The sequence below is a fragment of the Acanthopagrus latus genome, chromosome 5, assembly GCF_904848185.1.
Source record: "Acanthopagrus latus isolate v.2019 chromosome 5, fAcaLat1.1, whole genome shotgun sequence".
Lineage (NCBI taxonomy): Eukaryota > Metazoa > Chordata > Actinopteri > Spariformes > Sparidae > Acanthopagrus > Acanthopagrus latus.
Window position 1 is genome coordinate 24,537,563 of NC_051043.1, and position 19,330 is coordinate 24,556,892.

General features: G+C 40.8%; 1 protein-coding gene across 7 annotated transcripts in view; it reads right to left on the bottom strand.

The window, feature by feature from the left end:
• The window catches only part of grid2 (glutamate receptor, ionotropic, delta 2), a 480,315-nt gene that overhangs the window by 23,833 nt on the left and 437,152 nt on the right, over positions 1-19,330 (bottom strand). For all 7 annotated transcript variants that reach the window (XR_005075218.1, XM_037099101.1, XM_037099104.1 and 4 more), the window contains one exon: positions 7,938-8,104. Coding sequence is in view for 6 of the 7 variants with exons in the window: in XM_037099101.1 (XP_036954996.1) it covers positions 7,938-8,104 (167 nt within the window). In the remaining variant the exon portion in view is untranslated. The remainder of the gene's footprint in view (positions 1-7,937; positions 8,105-19,330) is intronic.

Consider the following 19,330-nt stretch of genomic DNA (forward strand, 5'->3'; position numbering starts at 1 on the left):
CATCATCAGCATAAATGCCAGCAGGAAATTACTGCCATAAATAAAGAGAGTAAACACACAGGGACCAAATATTGAGCCTTGTGGGACACCTTTCTAAGTACTTTGTGGGGCTTTATTTGAACACAATAGTAAAGACAGTCTGGAACTTGCCACAAAGCTTTAAACAGTAATAAGACGGGTCGATTGCCAGTGACTCACAAAATGAGAGAGAGAGAGAGAGAGAGAGAGAGAGAGAGAGAGAGAGAGAGAGAGAGAGAGAGAGAGAGAGAGAGAGAGAGAGAGAAAGAACAAATCTGAAAAAATGCCAATGTTCTGGATAATATGTTCCTCGGAAGGCCCTCAAAAACAGAACAGCAAGTGAGGATAAAGTTAGTTTTCTCATCGAGGATTAGAAACCAAGCCAGACTGTTTTCAACAAAATGTGTTTTTCACTCCCTGATGTTGCAAAACTTGAGTTATTCTTATGATAGAGAATAGGGTATAATAAACCACTATGAAGGCAAACAAAAGCTGCTCTGTGCAACTTTTGCTTGGGCCGGTAAAATTCAGTGCAGTAACATTCACAGAGGTGTTATAGAAACTGTGTGCTAGCAGGCTCCACTAGTGAGAATGCTGCTCAGCTCTTGTATCAGTGGGCAAATGTGATGAAGTGTAAAAGTCACAAAGGCTGCTCAGTACAAACAACAGACACAAGGTTTAATTTATCACACAAGGTGTTGCCGCCACTTTATTTAATCAACACTGGTTGAATCTAATCAGCACTTATTTTCATTATCATTTCATCTGCTAATCAATTTATTGATAAACTTAAAATGCTCATGAAGATTACCTTGAATTACCTTAAGACAAAGTGTGTGACAAAATGTCAGAATCACAGACTGTTGAAAGTTTTGCTTTAGAAATGAACAATATCAAAACAGGTGCTTATCAGTCTCATATCAACTGACTAACTGCAGGTATAGCAATTAAATTGAGTTGTCACATGTGACTGACAGGCAATAAACAAAGCATCTTACGAAGAGCTGACCTGATTTTTAAAAAAGTTTAATGAGTCTTTGTATTGGCTGATTACCAGCACAATAAGAGGGACGTTCTGTCAGATCATTACATCTAATATACAGCTCCTGGCAATTTCACCCACAGTAACACCAATGTGATCAAGTGATTACTTTTTAAAAAAAATCCAGTGACAGAGCTATTACCCTCAGTCCTCCTGTGTTTACAACCCGTGTGCTGGGACTAAAATGTAAGATTTACATGGGCAGCTTTAAAAGCCATTTATATGTGTCCTTCAGTGATGCAGCTTAGTTTATCTCTATCATATATATCTCAGATGGCAAACTCCACACTACATGATTCATTAAATTTCACTTTGAGGTTGGCAATAACCAAACTTTCACAACTCAACTTCATCAACAGTTTTCTAAACTATTGCTGACAATTTTATTGTTACGAGCGTCGCCGAGATCAATATGGAAACCACAGCGAACAATGAGTCAGTTTTCCTTTTTATTCACAGCAACTTTAATATCACTTTAAAACAACTTTTTTATTAGAGGACTTCTTTTATATTGAAAAAAAAAACACATTGCTTACTATGGTTTGACTTGAATTTATCATTTGGACAGGATATGAGATAAACTCGCAAAAGCTCAGCAAGGCTGTAGAGGGAACACTGAAGGAAGGATGCACTGATTTAAGACTGCATAAATGCAAAAAGTCTGCACCAATGATCTTGATGGAGGGAGAGAAAAATAATATAATTGTAATCACTCAGACATATGCATGCCGCGTGACCTTGCTACCTTCTATTGTGTATTGAAACAAGTTGCGATGAGACAGACACATTAGCTGGGGTCCTTACACTCTGTCACTTTACTCACATGAAACCCATTCTCACCAACGCAGTAATGAACTTCATCAATTCCTCTTTGATCCTGTTTTTTTTTTTTTTTTTTGACAAGGAACTCAAATTTTAAACATGCATCTTATTTCAAGATTAAAAACTAAACAAACCACTTAGGCTCTGAAAAAGTCCAAATCCCTTTCAGCTGTCCAAAATCATAGCTCATTTGCCAAGGACATCAAAGCTGATGGATTCTTTTTTTTTAATGTGGTTACTTTCATTCAACTCAGGGAAGGAAATGACAAGACCGCAAACCAACAATCTAATGTCGTTTCTCCAGAATGGAGCCAGCCTGTGGTACACGCTCGGCACAGCAATCTGATTCCATTGTCTTTGAGGTGTCATTTTGTTTGTGATCGCTGCAGTGATTTGTCGCTCTTTTGTGCATCATTTGGGCCCTCAAGCGTATCATACAACACGCACTGCCACAGTCCCCACAGAAATGCAGTGTACCACGGATCTATTTTGGAAGCACACAACTATTGGCCCTTAGGCCACATTTGCCTGCAGCCGGCCAACAGAACAACAAAATGCATGTATCTTTGTGACACAAGTTTTGTACCATGATCAAATTTTTATGCAAAAATGTGGAGCTCTTTGCTCGCCCAACGTGTGCCTAAACTGAAGAGCGGAATTATCATTTAAATAACACTGCGCTGTGTAATCATACTAATGAGCATATAACTCATTTCCTCTGAACTGTTTATTCCTACTGACATTTATCATCTACTTCCATTGAATTTGTAGCACTCACTACACTGCACACTTTAAATTCTGCGGCCCTGACCATAATCGCTAACAAAGAGGCACCTCATCTATCTTGCAATCGAGATGTAAGACGTAATCGCGTTCAGTATGCACAATAAAATGTCTGGCCCGCAGCTTATCTTCTTAGACTGCAGCACCCTCAAGATGTCCATCTGCTATGGATTAAATCTTCTATTTGAAAATTTTCACATCAATGCTTGCAGACTCAAACAGACAAAAATAATATATGCCTGCGAGAGAGGGCTTATTTTTTTTTTTCTTCTCCATAGTCTTACCCCTTCAGCACTTCAAAACAACTTGTCAGTAGCTGTCAGTTTAAATTAGCGAACTGGCCCTTTACGCTACTGTTTTCTGACTCTGGTAAATCTGCAGGCTGTCTCCATCAATCACAGCACAGCAAGCACCCACACACACACACGAGTGCATACACAGCCGCACATTATTTGTTCGACAGAGCCGACAAATAGACTCAGATCTGCACACACACACACACACACACACACACACACACACACACACACACACACACACACACACACACACACACACACACACAGTGGTGCTGCACTTGTGCTCCGGCGACGGCTTCGTCATAACAAACAAAGTGGTAAAAGAAGGATGAATTTGTAGCAGTCTGTCTCTTTCCACAGATGCTGGCCTTCTCTCTGTCTCTCCAAAGTGTCAAAGCAAATAAATTAGTTTTCATCTCTCACATTACCTCAAGGGACCTGCAGATAGTAAACACTTCTTAAGTATGCAGAATGCACACACTCACGCACTTGCACATGCACACACGTAATAGATAGTACTCTTCAGAAGTTGCAGATTCCCTCTCCAATTACACCACACCATCGCTGAGTATTTAGATCTTTATCGATCGCCGCCACATTAACGCATCATCTCGCATGTTTGTGTTGTCTTTATAGTATTACAGCTTGAATCCAAGTCTCGTCTTTCTTTTCTTTTTATTATTGAGCAATGGAAAATTCATCGAGATTGAGATCTCTTTTGCAAAGGCGACTTAAAACAAATTTAATTAAAGCACTCAAAAAAAACATATCGTCAAGTAAATCTTTAAAGTCCCTCAGAGGAACAGTCGACTCCAACTTCAAATTGAATTGGAAGAATGCATGATAGTGAGGTGCACGTAACCCATTATTCGGCATAAATGGCTCGTGTTTGTTTTCTTTCTCAGTTTTCAAAAGGGAAACGGCGGATTAGTATTTGTCATTTATGATCAATGATTTCCGCATGAGTTATTGTGGCACAATCTGATATTGAAACCACTCCCTGTTGCTTTACAATGCTACTATACTACTATATCAACTAGATAGATAGATACTTTATTCATCCCAAGGGAAATTTTGGACATCCAGCAGCTTATACATACACATACACACATATTTTACCCACATAAAAAACAGATCACTCACAGAAATATAATAGTAAATATAAAAAGAATGTGAAGAAGACAGCGCAGGAATGAAATGAAAACTCTGCTTGTTGTTAAATATGGGTATGGAAATATGGAAAAACTAGAACAAAAATAACATCTCTAGAATAAAAATAAGGACAATATAACACACAAAGTTTAAGGTTAAAATACAGAGGTGTAAATTGTAAAGCCTGTAAACTAGACAGTAGACACAGTGATGTGATGGTAGGGGAAGAAAGAGACTCATGCTGAAAAGTCCAGTTCTCCCCTTCCCTTTTGTGTGGCACTGAACAGTGTGATCGCCCTGGGTACAAAAGATTTCTTCAGCCTGTCTGTAGTGCATGCCCATGACAGAAGTCTGTTACTAGATCACCGCTGTGGGCATGGGTAGGAACAGGTGTTATAATACGATCATTTTGTTGATTTGGACTTCAAACCAAGTCTGGGGAAGCCTTGGTGCACAATGGAGATGTCATCATCAGCAAAAATGCCAGCTAGAAAATGACTATTGTGAATATAGAGAGTAAACATATGGGGACCCAGTTTTGATCCTTGCGGGACACCGCTCTATGTACTTCATGGAGTTTTATTTGAAAACAGTAGCAAGGACAGGATGAAATCTGCCACAAAGCTTTAAAAACAGTAATAAGACGGGTCAATTGCCAATGAGTCACGAAATGACAGGTACTGTTCCTATGTGCCTGGACTGTAGTTTATTTCTCACATCATCATGTCATTGCCGTCATTGTCTAGGGCTGTTAAGTGAGATATCAGCTGTTCTCTTTTGTTCAGCCTACCATCTTGCTACTGATCCTTTTTAAATGTTTCTCCTCCTGCCTTAAATTGGGTCATGCCGCTGTCCTGCACACCCTCTACTTCCCCATCACCGCCCTATCATCGTAGATTCATCAGCCTAATCTTTCTACAGCCTCATCAGCCTCTTCGGTCTCAGCAGAGCCATCAGCCACCGACACCACCAGTGTCTGCACTCCTCTGGCTGCTGCTAAGGGCAGATGGACCTTGATTAGAAAATCTCCCTGTAGAGTCTAAGTGCCAAAGAATTTTTCCATCTCAACTTTATTATCATATGTCATCTGTTAACATTAACACTTTTCTGAACTATTACTGTTAGAGAGTACCAGCGACATACGACATACTGGACCCTTGTAGCTGTGGTTAAAATAACTCACTTTTGACTTTTGGTTTCAGAAAGGTCACGACCAGCAGTGTTCGTCCTACCCATCTGTCCACCCCAACTTCCTTCATTAGCAGAATTTCCATTTGATAGTACGTCGCCTGACCTCCTTCTCTCTGCCTGCCATGATTACTACCACAGCTAGATGCTGCTTGCAGATACGATCTATCTGGCAGTTTTTCTGGCGAGGACGGGCCGGAGGAATCCAAACCCACGGAAAGCAATTTATCTGAAAAAAGTTGTGATGGACAGAAACAAAAGCCTTGCACAAATCTTGCTGTACACTTGAACATGTTCTTCTAAAACAAAGACTAAAAAAGCCTGAAGCTGAAGTCAATATTTTTCTTCTGCCATGTCATGTCAAGACATGAAAAATCCATTTTTTTTTTTAGAAGACTAAAGAAATGCCTGACAGAATATACTCATACAGGAGCTCAAGCAACTATTTTTATAACTGGTGGTGCCTGACACATGTGCCTGTACTGGCATCTGAGAAGGGTTAGGTCAGTGAAGCAGTTGTTAGCTTCTGATATAATTCCTCCCATTACCCCCAGCGGTTTTTGGATGGCTTTTTTCCCCCCGTCAAGCCAACAATGTGTGTTAATGCTTTAGAAATCCACTTTGAGTGAATGGGATCCAGACAGCAATCCACTGATGAGAATGCCCATCTCTGCCCATTTCTGTAGATACTGCAGCCTGGTAGACTTAATAACAGGCTTGTACACTAGTTTCACAACATTTCCCCCTCAGTATTTTGGAAAGGTGCCTTCACAGCATTCTGGGCTCGTTGCTGTGGACAGAGATTATGATTGGCTGCTTAATAATTCAGAAACTCCAACTTTTTTCTGCTACTGTAAAAATTAAAACCAAAATCCTCTCTTATCCGTGGAAGCTAAGACTAGTTGTGTTCAACAAAATCAGAATCCAGTATAAATCTACATGTAATACCCAATTTATTCCCTGGTATTAATGTTGATCATATCCTGCACAAACGCAGACATGGTTGGTCAAGTTAGTTGTGAGGAAAAAATACCATATGACCATTTAATCACTTTTATTTTGAAGAGATGGCGTTGCACCGGTCATCAACAAGTCCCCAGATTTATCATGACCAGGCAAATGACGAAAAATTAAGCGGAATGATAATATTTTTCATGTGTGATCAGACCATGGACTGCTAATACAGTTCCTATTAAAACTCCTTTCTGTGCTTCATTAACCTGTATAACAAAGTGTGTCAGGATGAAAAATCAAAAAATCAAAAAAAAAAAAAAAATCACAGCAAAGGAAAACAACACAATTATACCTCCTGTGATTTTTTCATTCTCCTGATAATTCCTGTGTGTGTTTTTGTTGGAGCCACGGGGACCAGTGTGAGCAAACTGTCTGAAACTGCCTTCCCAGGAGTGTGACATTGCCCCCCCACCTCCCTGAAATAATAGGAGGGAATTGGAAACATGGCCTGTCAATTAATTGCCTGTTTATTTTAATAACAGCCATGATAGGCAATATTCTGAAGCGCAACGCTCCACCGGATATGGCTCTGTAAACAGACAGGCCTAGTCACTCACACGCTCTGTAAAGCTCACACATATCGGCCCGCACACGGAAAAAAAATGTGTTTCCATCTCTAACCACGCACGCGCTGACACACTATTTTACATAAAATAAATGATGACAGCTTAATGAAGGCATCAGACATTGTGTTTTCCCCCCCCTCCTCTTCAAACCATCTCAAGCCCCCGCTCGGAAATAAAGCCAGCGTGCAACTCCGCCGATCTTCAAGCAAACCCTTACGTGGCCTTCACGGAGACACTTCACCTCACATGACCGAACCTGCAGTTTGGTGATGTGGTTCATATCTCACGGCATGGCATTAAAAATGAATGCAAACAAACAAACAAACATGGACACTCAGCATTGTAAAGCAGGGCGCTGACGGCTGCTCGGCGGCTGACAGGAGATGAGTGAGCGACCTCTGTGTGGTTATCGAGCTTCCTAATAGTCATATGGGACCACATGAATAGTGAATGAGTGAATGACTTCAGTTCCTTTCCTGATCCATGAGATGCTTTGAACAAACATCACCCTCCCCCACCCCCACCCCGGGTGCTCCGGCAACAACATAAACAGCCGGGATCAGTTGGGATACATCTTTACTGTCTGCTCTTGACTTATTTGTGAGGCTGTGTTGTCAGACTTGCTTAACCTCAGCGTGAACCAGCAGTTTGTGCGGAAGGTTAAACAACGGAGCTGCACAAAAGTTGTGAAAGTGCCATTTGCCTGTTTTCTCTAGGAGATCGATGTACATTTAATCTGCTATGTACTTGGTGTCTGACCTACAGACGAGAGTTTTCAAACAAGCAGAGGGGCAAAGTTTATGGCAGTGGCCGTTTTTTATTTGGCTGAAATGAATTCGGAGCAGTAAAAATTTTCACGACCTCTCCTCAAGTTATGCATTTTTCTACAAAAAGTCTTTCTCGACCTCGCACTGAAGACAACATGACGGACATGAAAAACATGGAATAAAACTGGCATTTCCCATCAATGTGCATCTGACGCGTGTCCTTAAATTAACAAATAAAATGCAGTCAGAGATGCTGCCGGATGCTGGCTGCTGTTAAGATTCCTACCTCTGGGAGAAGATGTCCCTGTAGGGGCTGCCGTGCTGCATGGCGATACCGTAGCCACGGTCTGGTGCTGTGTTGCTGACGGTGTAGAACGAACAGTCCTCATCATTATTAGCGACGTACTCCAGCACCGCTGCGTCCCACACGAAACCAAAACGGCCATATTTCACCTGAAAATAAAAAAAAATAATAAACATTTAAACAGAGTTCACAATGTTCAGAAATGTGCATCATAAATCTATGAATTTATTGAGATGGTTCTCCAAGAGATCCTTGTTCTATTTAAGAATTATGTCATTCAAGTTTGAAAGCAAACATAAGTGGAGGCATATATCACTACATACTGACCTATAGCTCTCTGTAGGCATGATATTACACTGTCTGTGGATCAACACATTGTTGAAACGGTGTTTCTCAGACTTTTACTTGCAGGAGCGTTTTATATGCATCTATTCCTTGTGCCTTTCATTGCTCTTCCCTTTGTGAAGTATCTACATACAGAGCCTGTTTCTGTACCCTCCCCTTGACTATATTTAGCTGTTTGCATTACATAATACATACAATAGTATACAACAGTATATCTGCATATTGGATACTGGAGTCAGTGTGTGGAGTATTTATTTTTTTTAGTGGAAAACAAAACATACAGCCACACACTGACAACACAGTGACACTCCTTGTTCACAAGTTGGTGCAATAATTAACAGGCGATAAAATAAATAATGAAGTAAAAATTACAATCAAATGTAACTAAGAATATCTACTAGATCACTAGTGTGGGACCATGGCGACAATCATTCATCCATGTAGTTAATACAAGGTTGGAAAAAAAAAAAAAGATTGTTCCTTAGTGAGTTCATTAGTATCTTTTCCAAAGATATACAATTGTTCACTTCTGAGACCCACAATCCAACCGGCACTGGGAGATCAGATTTCCATTTCTTTATAATGCATTTTTTTGGCAATACTTCCAAATTTAGATTAGCGCATCCTCTATATATAAGCAAACGTTCATAAAGCTACTCCTTCTCGACTCATCTGTCTTTGTCGATGAGCTGAATAATGGTCTAGTACGTTGAGACGCTGTGGACGTGGCCTATGAGGACTAACTTCGAACACAGAGCATGGATATAATTCCCAACGACGGTCAACACTGCACTGTTAGCCTGAAAATGTAGTGTTGCATCAACTGCTGCAGCAGCTTTACTGCTTCTCATTCCCTCTGAGGAGATGGCTTGCGGCTCTTCTTTACCGTGGCTATATGCTGGATATGTTCTACATGTTGATGGGCATGTTTTTATGTGGGCAAAGTGTAGGTGTGTATAAAACGTACGCTCTGTGCAGCTTGTCCATGAGAGGAACCGGAGGGTCAGAGTGACTCAGGCTAAGAGCTGCGGATTGTTTTGCAGAAGTGAAGGTGCCGGTTATTAACACAGATTCTCGTTAACATTCAATAAATCTTTATTTTCACAGGAAGATGAAAAGTGGAGAATAAACAACCTGGCTGCGATCCTCACATCCTGACACCTCGTCTGATGATTCACTCAAACGGGCACACACACGCGCCCCCGCACACAAGAACACACACACATTTTTTTCTCACACATTATTTTGGACTTGGTGTGTCATTAACTTTAATGGAGCTTTATGAAATTTTCAAGCCCCTTCTGTCTTCTGCTGTGTGTGTTTGCGTGCACGCGAGCGAGTGCGCACGCGCGTGTGTGTGTATCACCTAAGTTAGGCCCATGTGAGATGACTAATGTCTGAGAACTGACAAGACCCTCTGATTGGGTAATTTCACAGTCAGTGGACCTCTGTAGTGTGTGTGGCGTGTGCTCGCGTGCGTGCATGTGAGCGTGTGTCTGCATGTGTGTGTGTGTGCGCGCGCGCAGTAATTCACTGCAGGGCATCAAAACGGTTCATTCTACTCTTTACAACCTTAAAAAGAGTGGAAAGAGCACTTTATTACTTTGAAGAATAATTTTATGGCTTTTCATTATTGCTTTTGAATTGAAAAGATTATGGGCTTTGTGGAAGGAAATTAGTAAAATATCTGTTTCAACAGCTTACAGCTGAACATTAAGGGGCTCTTTTTTTTTCCATGCTACATTTAGGTGAGAAGGGCTGAAATGTATTGTTATGCACATTGTGTATGCAATGACCTCTGATGTCAGCCCACTGAAAACACAACTGCAGCTTGGCTTATCAGGAGATAAATATATATATATATATATATATATATATATATATATATATATATATATATATATATATATATATATATATATATATATATATATATATATATATATATATATATATATATATATATATATATATATATATATATATATATATATATATATATATATATATATATACATATATATACACACATATATATATTCTCACAGTGGAACAAAAAGTGACCATTCCATCAACTTTTCTGGAGAAACTCAATGTTTCTATGTCTCTGAGTGTGTCAGCGTCCAAACAGTATAGATGCTTGTATAAATGTTTATCAATTTTAACAGCCTTATCTTTATTATCTGAAGTGTAAATTCCTGCTCTTAAAGGTAAAGTGTGTAAGATGTACCGGCATCTAGCAGAACAGACTTGTCAGAAGTGGACTGAAAATGCTCATAGGTATGTTTTAGTTAGTGTATATTCACCAGAAAATGTATTAACTTATATCGACAGTGAACGGGACTCCCTCCCTGGAGGTCACCTTGTTGCACTGCCATGTTTTTACAGTAGCCCAGAATGAACAAACTCTGCCTTTTCGCGTTTTTAATTTTAGCGGGAAGCTGCCGAAAATTACCAAGTTGGACGACAAAGAAGCTTCCTGCAAATCTATCTGTATTGAGAAAAGCTTGAAACCACAATCTAATGAGGGATGGAACACTCGGTTGTATAAACGATATTACTACATGGTCTCGGGAACACTTCTCAAAACCTGCAGCTATCAGCGCATTGTGTTTGTGACTGATTGCCCTCTGTTTTCATTTACATTGAACACAATGCCCAAACTTTTCAGCGTTGTACTAAATTAAAGGCCAATTCTGCTGTTGTGTTTACAAAAATGCTTTGACAGCATCAGAAAAAAAAAAAAAAAAAAAAAAAAAAAAGACACCAATAACATAGATTTACTTATTAAAAAGTTATAAAGAGTAATAACTTCCGGCTCTGTTCTTGGAATTTTGGTGTTTATGCTTGATGTTTGCTTACATTTGCATCATGGATTGATTTTAAGTGAAAGGACACAAAAACATGCTTGGAGCCATTTTAGAAGAAGCACTCCTCTGGCATAAAAGACTGAGGGGTAAAAGAGATGACGAAGGAGAAAAGACTGAGCATGTCAGGGGTCAGGTTGTTTTTGACTGAACAGCTCAGCATGTAATGGATGTAAAAGCGCTCTTAAAGCGCAGTGTGCCATCCCATAACTTTAATGTATTTAAACTGGACTCCATGATCATAGTCATACAATGACGTAACAAGGAAAAATTCCCACGATGAAAACAACGCTGGGGTCTGTGAGTGGAAACGCTCTCGCCTGCAGCCGCAACCTGGTTCCATAAACAGAGACGATGTATCTGGTGAGAGGGAGGAATTGGTTTCATGTACCAGAACAAGAACACTGTTTAATATTGGCTCAAGTTTGATTAATTACTTCAGACACAATCATAATCAGGTACCATGAAAGTGACGTGTTGAAGGTCGGCTCGCCCCTGTCTGATTGTAAACGTGATTGGGAATGCTTAAGCAGCTCTCTGTTTAAATTTGCAACTTTTTCCAGCTGATGAGAACTTCAGAGCTGAAAAAACAGTGTTATTGGGCTGAGCAGTCTGAGCACGCCTAAGAGATTGTTAAATGCACTGGCGTATTTCTTTTCTTTTCCAACTTATCAACAGTACTTCTCCTCTCCAAGTGTCTGACACTCACAGCTCATATCCCTGAGGTCTGCAGCCTGTCTACATCCGAAAGTGCAAAAAACAAAAAAAGGAAACAGTGCGGAGGAGAGCGGAGAGAGAGACTGAAACTCCACCTTCCGTCCGTCGCTATAGGAAATGTAAGGTCAACGGTGAACAAGATGGATGAGCTCTCTGGTTGGGTGAGGACTCAGCGGGATTATCTAGGCACGGCAGCCTTTTATGTTTCGCATTTGCATGCGTAGCACAAGCGGGCAATCGGCCTTGCTCCAATTAAGGTGAAATCCAGGTTAAAGCATTTACAAGCACCTTTGACACCCTGCGATAGTCTCCGCGTTTCCACTTGAAATAATATTCCTGTGCACCTCTGTTGCAACATTGTCCTGGTAAACAAAAGAAAAGCAATGCATACACCACATGTGTACAGTGGCTAACCCCTAATACTTTTCATATGGCCTCTTAAAACACAACAAAATAGCAATAACACATTCAGGGACATAAGCATTGCAGCTTTGTCTTGGTCTGGAGTCACGGAGGCATAAATTCATTTTTATCACAGCCGAGGGAAAAAACAAACAGAGACTAGAGATGGTTAAATAAATATTTATGAAATATGCCAATGGAATACTTTATTTTGAAAATCAAATACAGCCAACAAATTACATTTGTTTTAAGAATTCAAATCGAATCTTAACATTTTCCAGATCAGATTAGCTTGCCAGAGGGTGAAAGGGCAACGAGTTTATATAGTTTACAGTGATACAGGTTACATATTGGATCACAGTATGACCTGAATACTGTGCGCAGCATTACAGCGAGGCAAAATATTCATGCCTCACTATGTCTCTGCACATAACCAGGTTCCTCCTGAACATGTTAAAATAGTGGCTGAGATTTGACTGCAGAGGAAACCACAAGACTCCGCACTCACTCCGGGGAGTTTTGCTGCCGGTACAGTATGAAAAGACGGAGGTAAACACAGCTGTGGGAGAAGAGGAGGAGGGTGGAGGAGTGTTTTTGTTATCATTTCACTGGCATCCCCGGTTATCACATCAGCAGAGGGCCGATAATAACTTGGGCTTGCAAAGCTGCGAAAGAGATTTCATGGATCGTTAGAGGTTGGTGGTCGAAAGAGGACAACTTGGTCTGATCGTCACAGATCAACAGCACGCTGGTTTATCTACAAATATACACATTTATACGCTTTTCTGTAAATATCATCATTGCTATACATGAAATATCACAAATGACATAATACAAACAGCACACACATACAGGGCGAACTAATAACACATCGGTGCAGCTTCTAAAGCGTCACATCAGCAGTGTAATGCCTGTTGGCACCAAAATATGTCAACACTGATGCTATTTTTACCCACCTGTATCATCTGACAATGGAGTTTTCCCATGTTATTCATCTCTATTAGCATTATTTATATATTTTTTAGCCTGTGGGGTGTCCTTTAACATCAGACGAAGGGACTGCCAATGAAATCAGCCACCAAGCCAACAAGGGTGCATTTTCATAAAGGTTTTGCCTTGCCACGTTGGATTTTTTTTCCTAGACATTTCATTCATGCAGTACGTTCCACTCGGAGTGTTGTAATTTGTGTATGTAACATTACAAAAGCTTCTTGTAGGCTGCTACAGAGACTATACACAGGAGCATTATTAGTCATTCCCGCTTCGAGTTTACTTAAGGTCAACCCACAAAAGCAAAACCACACTTGAAAACTTTTGTCTCAGCTGAGATGAATGATTTTCAAACAACTGTCTTTTTTTTTTTTTTCTTTTCTCCCCCCGCTGCTCAATAGCTGGCTATTGCCTCTGGTGCGCTGATCAAATCTAAAAAGGGTAGCTCTTTTCTCAGAGGAGGGGATGTCCAACAATAGGATAGAACAGCCTCCCTCTCGCTGTAATGTTCGGCGCTCAGCCCCTCAAACAAAAGCCTCCATCAACAAAATCCAGAAAGACTCTTCATGAATACGGCTCACCAGTGGGCTGTGTTGATAAGGTATTTTTGGTGCTAAACAAAACCTTTTTCAAGCAGCGTTTCAGAGTTTCATAAGACCTCACATCACCATACAAATGGGGGACAAGAGATAAATTGTTGCACTCCGTTGCGCATTATCGTTAGATAGCATCCGGAGAACTTTCCTGCACTTCCATTACGCAGGTTGAGCATTGCCATCAAATCTTTAAGTCGGGGGCCAATAATAACTGCTTACACTCGCCTGCCATTTCTCAAGTGAACTCTTCACAAAGTGAGTTCACTTCGAGGTCTTCACCCGCTCGAAGACGTCTGCGCTTCTGAGATTAGGTTATCGTGCACGAGCAGTATGTATATGCACGCAACACTCACCTCACTCGCTCGCGCACTAACTGCTGCATCTCGAGTGCGTCCTCGCACAACTCGCCGACACTGTACTCATGTGCACTCTTTTTACCTTTTTTTACCTTCCGTGTCCAGAGCTGTGACTCGAGTTGAGCCAAGTTAATTATCAGAGGCTGTTTTCCCTCAGACACTCTGGCAACAACTGCAGTCTCACACAAAAAAACCACACATGCAAACGCCGACTGAGGCGCCTCAGCACGCCTCAACCGCACGCCGTCAAACATCCACCGATGAATCCTAATCGTGGCATTGGTTCTTGTTTTTCATCCCTCGTGAATGTGACATGGACAACCTGTTGAGATCCATAATCGCTGAATTAAAGCTGTCCTGGCATCTCTTTCTTCTCCCTCCTCTGTATTTCTGTCATTCACGTGGCTGTTTCATTCCCAAAATAAACCCCAATTCTGTTGCTCCTTCACTGTTATGTTCTACGTGTCTTATTTGTCAGTTTTAAAGGGGTTTTTTGTGATGGCGGAGCTCATTTAATGAAGCCATAACACCACCGAAGCACAAGCCTGAGCTATTTTCAGCGCAGCTCTGATTTGTGTTCCTTTTTCTTGCCGGGCAAAAGGAGCCAAAAACAGGAAACAGGGAATAGTTAAAGAGAAACCAATTATTCATCATTTTCTTCTATTACTAGTTGTAAATATTCCAGCAAGACACAGAGCGGGTTGTGACTCGAATGTTAACATGTTGTGGAACATCGTTTGAATTGATTACGGTCGCAGCACAGAAATGTTTTAGATTAAAGTGAAACTCTCAGCAAAAAGCAACTTAGGCTTTTTTTGTGAATGTATATGAGTCATAAAAGCACAATTACGACGAAAGAGGCACTTTCAAGATTTACAGTTTCGTCTTTGGGCAAGCACATTTTCAGCGTAGTGCTACAGACACTCTTACGATAGCATCAAAATTGCTATTTTTAAAACACTAAGAAGGCTCGACACAACACGAAAGTTTGTTTGTGCACACAGAGATTACTAAAGAGAAGGTTTTTTTAACAACTCACGTTAGCAGCTGTATCTTCGGCGTGCTGCCGTCATGGCAGACAAAAAGTGTTGATCCCCGAGTGGAACATAACAGGAAGGAGAGTAATGGCGGACCGCTCCGCAAGCCCTCCTGTCAGGTCGCATGACAGAGGCATGCTGAAGATACAGCTGTAAACGTGAGCTGTTCAAAAACCTTCTTTTTAGTAAACTCTGTGTACACAAACAATTATCTCAATGCTCGTGTTCACGCGTAGAGACCCTGGTGATACTACGGGCAAAGTCTCATGATGTGTCGAGCCTTCTTAGTGTTTTAAAAATTGCGTTTTGATGCTAGCATAAGAGTGTCCCAGCACTCCATTGAAAAATAGCTTGCATGAAAACGAAACAAGGGTAAGTGCCTCTTCCTCATAATTATGGTTTTACACGAAGGTTTGACTCATATACATTCACAAATAAAGCCTGGGCTGCTTTTTGGTGAGAGTGTCACTTTAACTGAAAAGAAGAAAAAATATAGTTAGATGAGTAAATGATATAGAAATGAGTGGAGCACTGAAACACAAACAGACAACAGTTCTGACATCATGAAAAGAGGAGCCGATCAAGTTAATGATCCAAGCAACAAATAACTGTAGCCAATGTAAGAAGGAGAGGATGCCAGATTAATTAGTCTAGATTAAATGAGTTGTAATTTAAAATCCTGGGAAAAAACTATATTTGAACATCTAACTGAGTTGATTAAATAACTGCTTACCAAAACTCTGTCTCCTGTCTCATTAATATTATAATGCTTCACATCAGCAGATTTTTTAGTTTTTTGTCAATATCCAACCGACTACTTGTTACATCTTTCCTGACCTTAACCAAGTTAACAACAGTGTTTTCCTTGACTTAAACCAAGGAACTTACATTTTTGTTGATTCTGGGGCCCTGTGGAGACAAAGCACAGCCACCTCCAGGCAGGTAAGCACCACTATTTTTCTCCTTAATGTATATAAGTTTTGTATTTGTGGCAACAAAGTAAACTATATTATAGTGCCATTTACACACCAGTGTTTTACATGTAATCCTTCAGCAGATAGATTCAGTTGCACAGTAACAGTAATTTTGTTGAGCTAAAGTTGTCAACATCGTCTCATATTGTTGTGTCATCAGCGTATGCAGACATCAGGATAGAACGCAGGAGCCACTATGACATTTTGAGTAGTAAGGCAGCTGTTCCACTGCAGTACCACCAGGCTACAGAGCAGCTTTTTATCTCAGGTTGTGAGACACCTCACTGCATCCTCAGCACTCCATCGTGAAAAAATAGTTTAGATTTTTTTTAAGTGGCAGACGGATTCTCACTGATGGTCTTGTTTGTTCATGACCGTCATGAAGAGGCATTCAATTGAATTATTCAATTGAGAATGTTTCAGTTAGTACACTGTATGTTTGAGCAGATACATTGAGTTGACAAAACACAACTAAAATATCAAAAAGTACAAATATATCAGCCAAAGTAAATTTACCTGTGAACATTATTAGATATGATCTGGTTAGATCAAGGCAAAATACTTCAAATATTTAAAAATCTAAAGTGAATAACTGGGAACTAAAATGACCTAATTCCAGAAGAGTTTTCATTTAAGCTGCACTATTTTCTGAGATTCTTCACAACTTTTATCAGCAGTAACTTTCGATCAATAGGGTTTTTTTTTCTGGGTGAAATGTAACTGACAGAAAAGGAAAAAAAAACAAAAAAACAACTCAAAACGAGGTCAGTCCACTTCCATCTTTATCAGCCAGCTGAAACAGAAACGTGTGAATAAATAAAAGGTGATGGCTGAACTTTGACAACTTTCTTAACTGTGTAAAGCCTATACATCCTCATGCTCCTCGACGTGAACTCATCTCGTCTTATAAAACTCTCTCTACGTGATGCTTTTCAGTTTATATGACAGAACCAGCCCAATGAGTGCCTGGGCAGGTTCCAAGAGGTCCGTCTATCTCATCCATAGTTCAAACGGCGCTGCTTCAGAGTCTAGCCACGCTGAAACTTCAAAAACGGCCGAACTACTTCGGGGTCCGCTCTCTCTTCTCTGTCTTTTTTCTCTCCCCTCCACTCTCTCAGAAAGATCCCTTCAAGGGCACCCGACTTGCAAAAGGAATAGCAGATTCTTCATCTTGCTCCTAAGTTTCCATGTCTTTTTTTCCTCATCCATAAATTACGTCTTAAATTACAAACACTTTTAAAAGTGGCACATAACAAATCGTCCCCCTGGTGTGAAGTCAGTTTCCTAAATGTTCGGTATTTAGCCTCGGAGCAATGAATATGGAACGTTTTACACATGGAACGCTCGGCTTTGGTCTCTCCGGTGGGAATACACTGATGAAGTGGCTGCAAAACACAACAAAAAACTTCAGATGAAGACTCGTGGCCTTCATCTACATACGTTTTCGCCAGTTTTTTCACTCATGCATTATTTCGTTATTGAGCGTTATGTTATCCGCATGGATTCGTGGTGGCTGCACATCCTCATCCTTACAGCAGACAACATAATCCATATTTATTACTCTCTTAATCTCTCAGGAAATTATTAAGCTTTAAACAGAGGGAAATCCGCTTTAATCCAAACTAGAGAGTGGAATAGTTAAGTTATTTTTCTGGTGACACAGCCTGTTAAATCTCCACCGCTTCGACCACCACTGCAATATTATTTATCTTTTTACATAGAAGCGTAGTGTTTGGAATTGCGTATGAAAGCTTTAAGATGTGCAGATGGTTTTTCAATTCAGAAATTACATCATTAACCTTCATATTTCACTATCAGATCTCTCTCGTCCGTCTCTCTGCACAAAAACTTTTCCCTTCAACTCTAAACTGTCTCCTCGCACGCTTCAGCCTCCCCTGCATACCTCTGCATGTGTTTTCTTGCATCACTCTCCCTTGACTTGTTTGATTTTTTTGAAATGAGAGAGAGGCTGATGTGAGACAGACGCACGGAGAGAAAAAAGCAACAGCCCAGAGGACGAGCTCACATCTACTTCTACTATTTTCATCTCGGGCCACGAGTGCCGAGGATCCAGGCCTTTATGCGATTTCTAAACATGACTGATAGTCTCTCTCTCTCTCTCTCTCTCTCTCTCTCTCTCTCTCTGTTTCACACACACACACACACACACACACACACACACACACACACACACACACACACACACACACACACGCGCACACACGAACCACACGCTTGCATACCTGCAAATGTTTTTTCTCCCATCCTTAAGCCAATGATCTTTGTCTCCCTCTCTGTCTTTTTTCCCCCTACATGCATACAGGCTTGCGTTTTCTGTTTGGGCCTCATTTGACGAATCAGGGAGCGTCACAATGAGAGGCTGTTCCCCCACCAAATATTCCCCTCCAGTCTGCGTTAGCTGGCTTTCTGCAGATATGTGAAGATCTGAATAAAGATAAGATTAGGTGCGGGCGAATCAATCACGGGCACGGAGGAGCGAGACGGCGCCTCCCCCTCCATGCATCGCACTGCATCGGTGTACGTTAGCAGGGATTTTTCAGGACAGTTTCTATTGAACTGTATCAGGAGAGCGTGTCGTGGGAGCCTCCAGATATTCTGTGTTTTATCAGCAGTCATGACACTGATGGGATAAATGGAACAATATCACATAAGAGTTTCGAGTTGAACATGCACAGTTTCCAGTTTGCTTTTTGTTTCTTTGCATTGTTGATTATCTTTTTTATTTTCATGCTTTTCACAAAATATGTTACATTTGTAGCATATCTCCAAACATCCAGTAATAATCAGTATATATTATGCTCTGACAAAATGACAAAAGCAGCAGGGACAGACTCGTTCGGTGTGCCGCTCCGGGTAGCCTTTTTGGATTTTGCTTGGATGCCCGTGACATTCAACAGAGTTGTTTATTCATGTATCTAATAGACTAAGCAGATGAAGACAGTTTGTTGACCGTATGCTCGCCGTTCGCTCACGTCTCCCAGCTGGACGGCGAGCGCCACGGGGCTCTCAGTATGGTTAGGGAGGATGCTTTTTGTGTATTTGGACGGAGGCCATATGAGAGGGGCTGGGA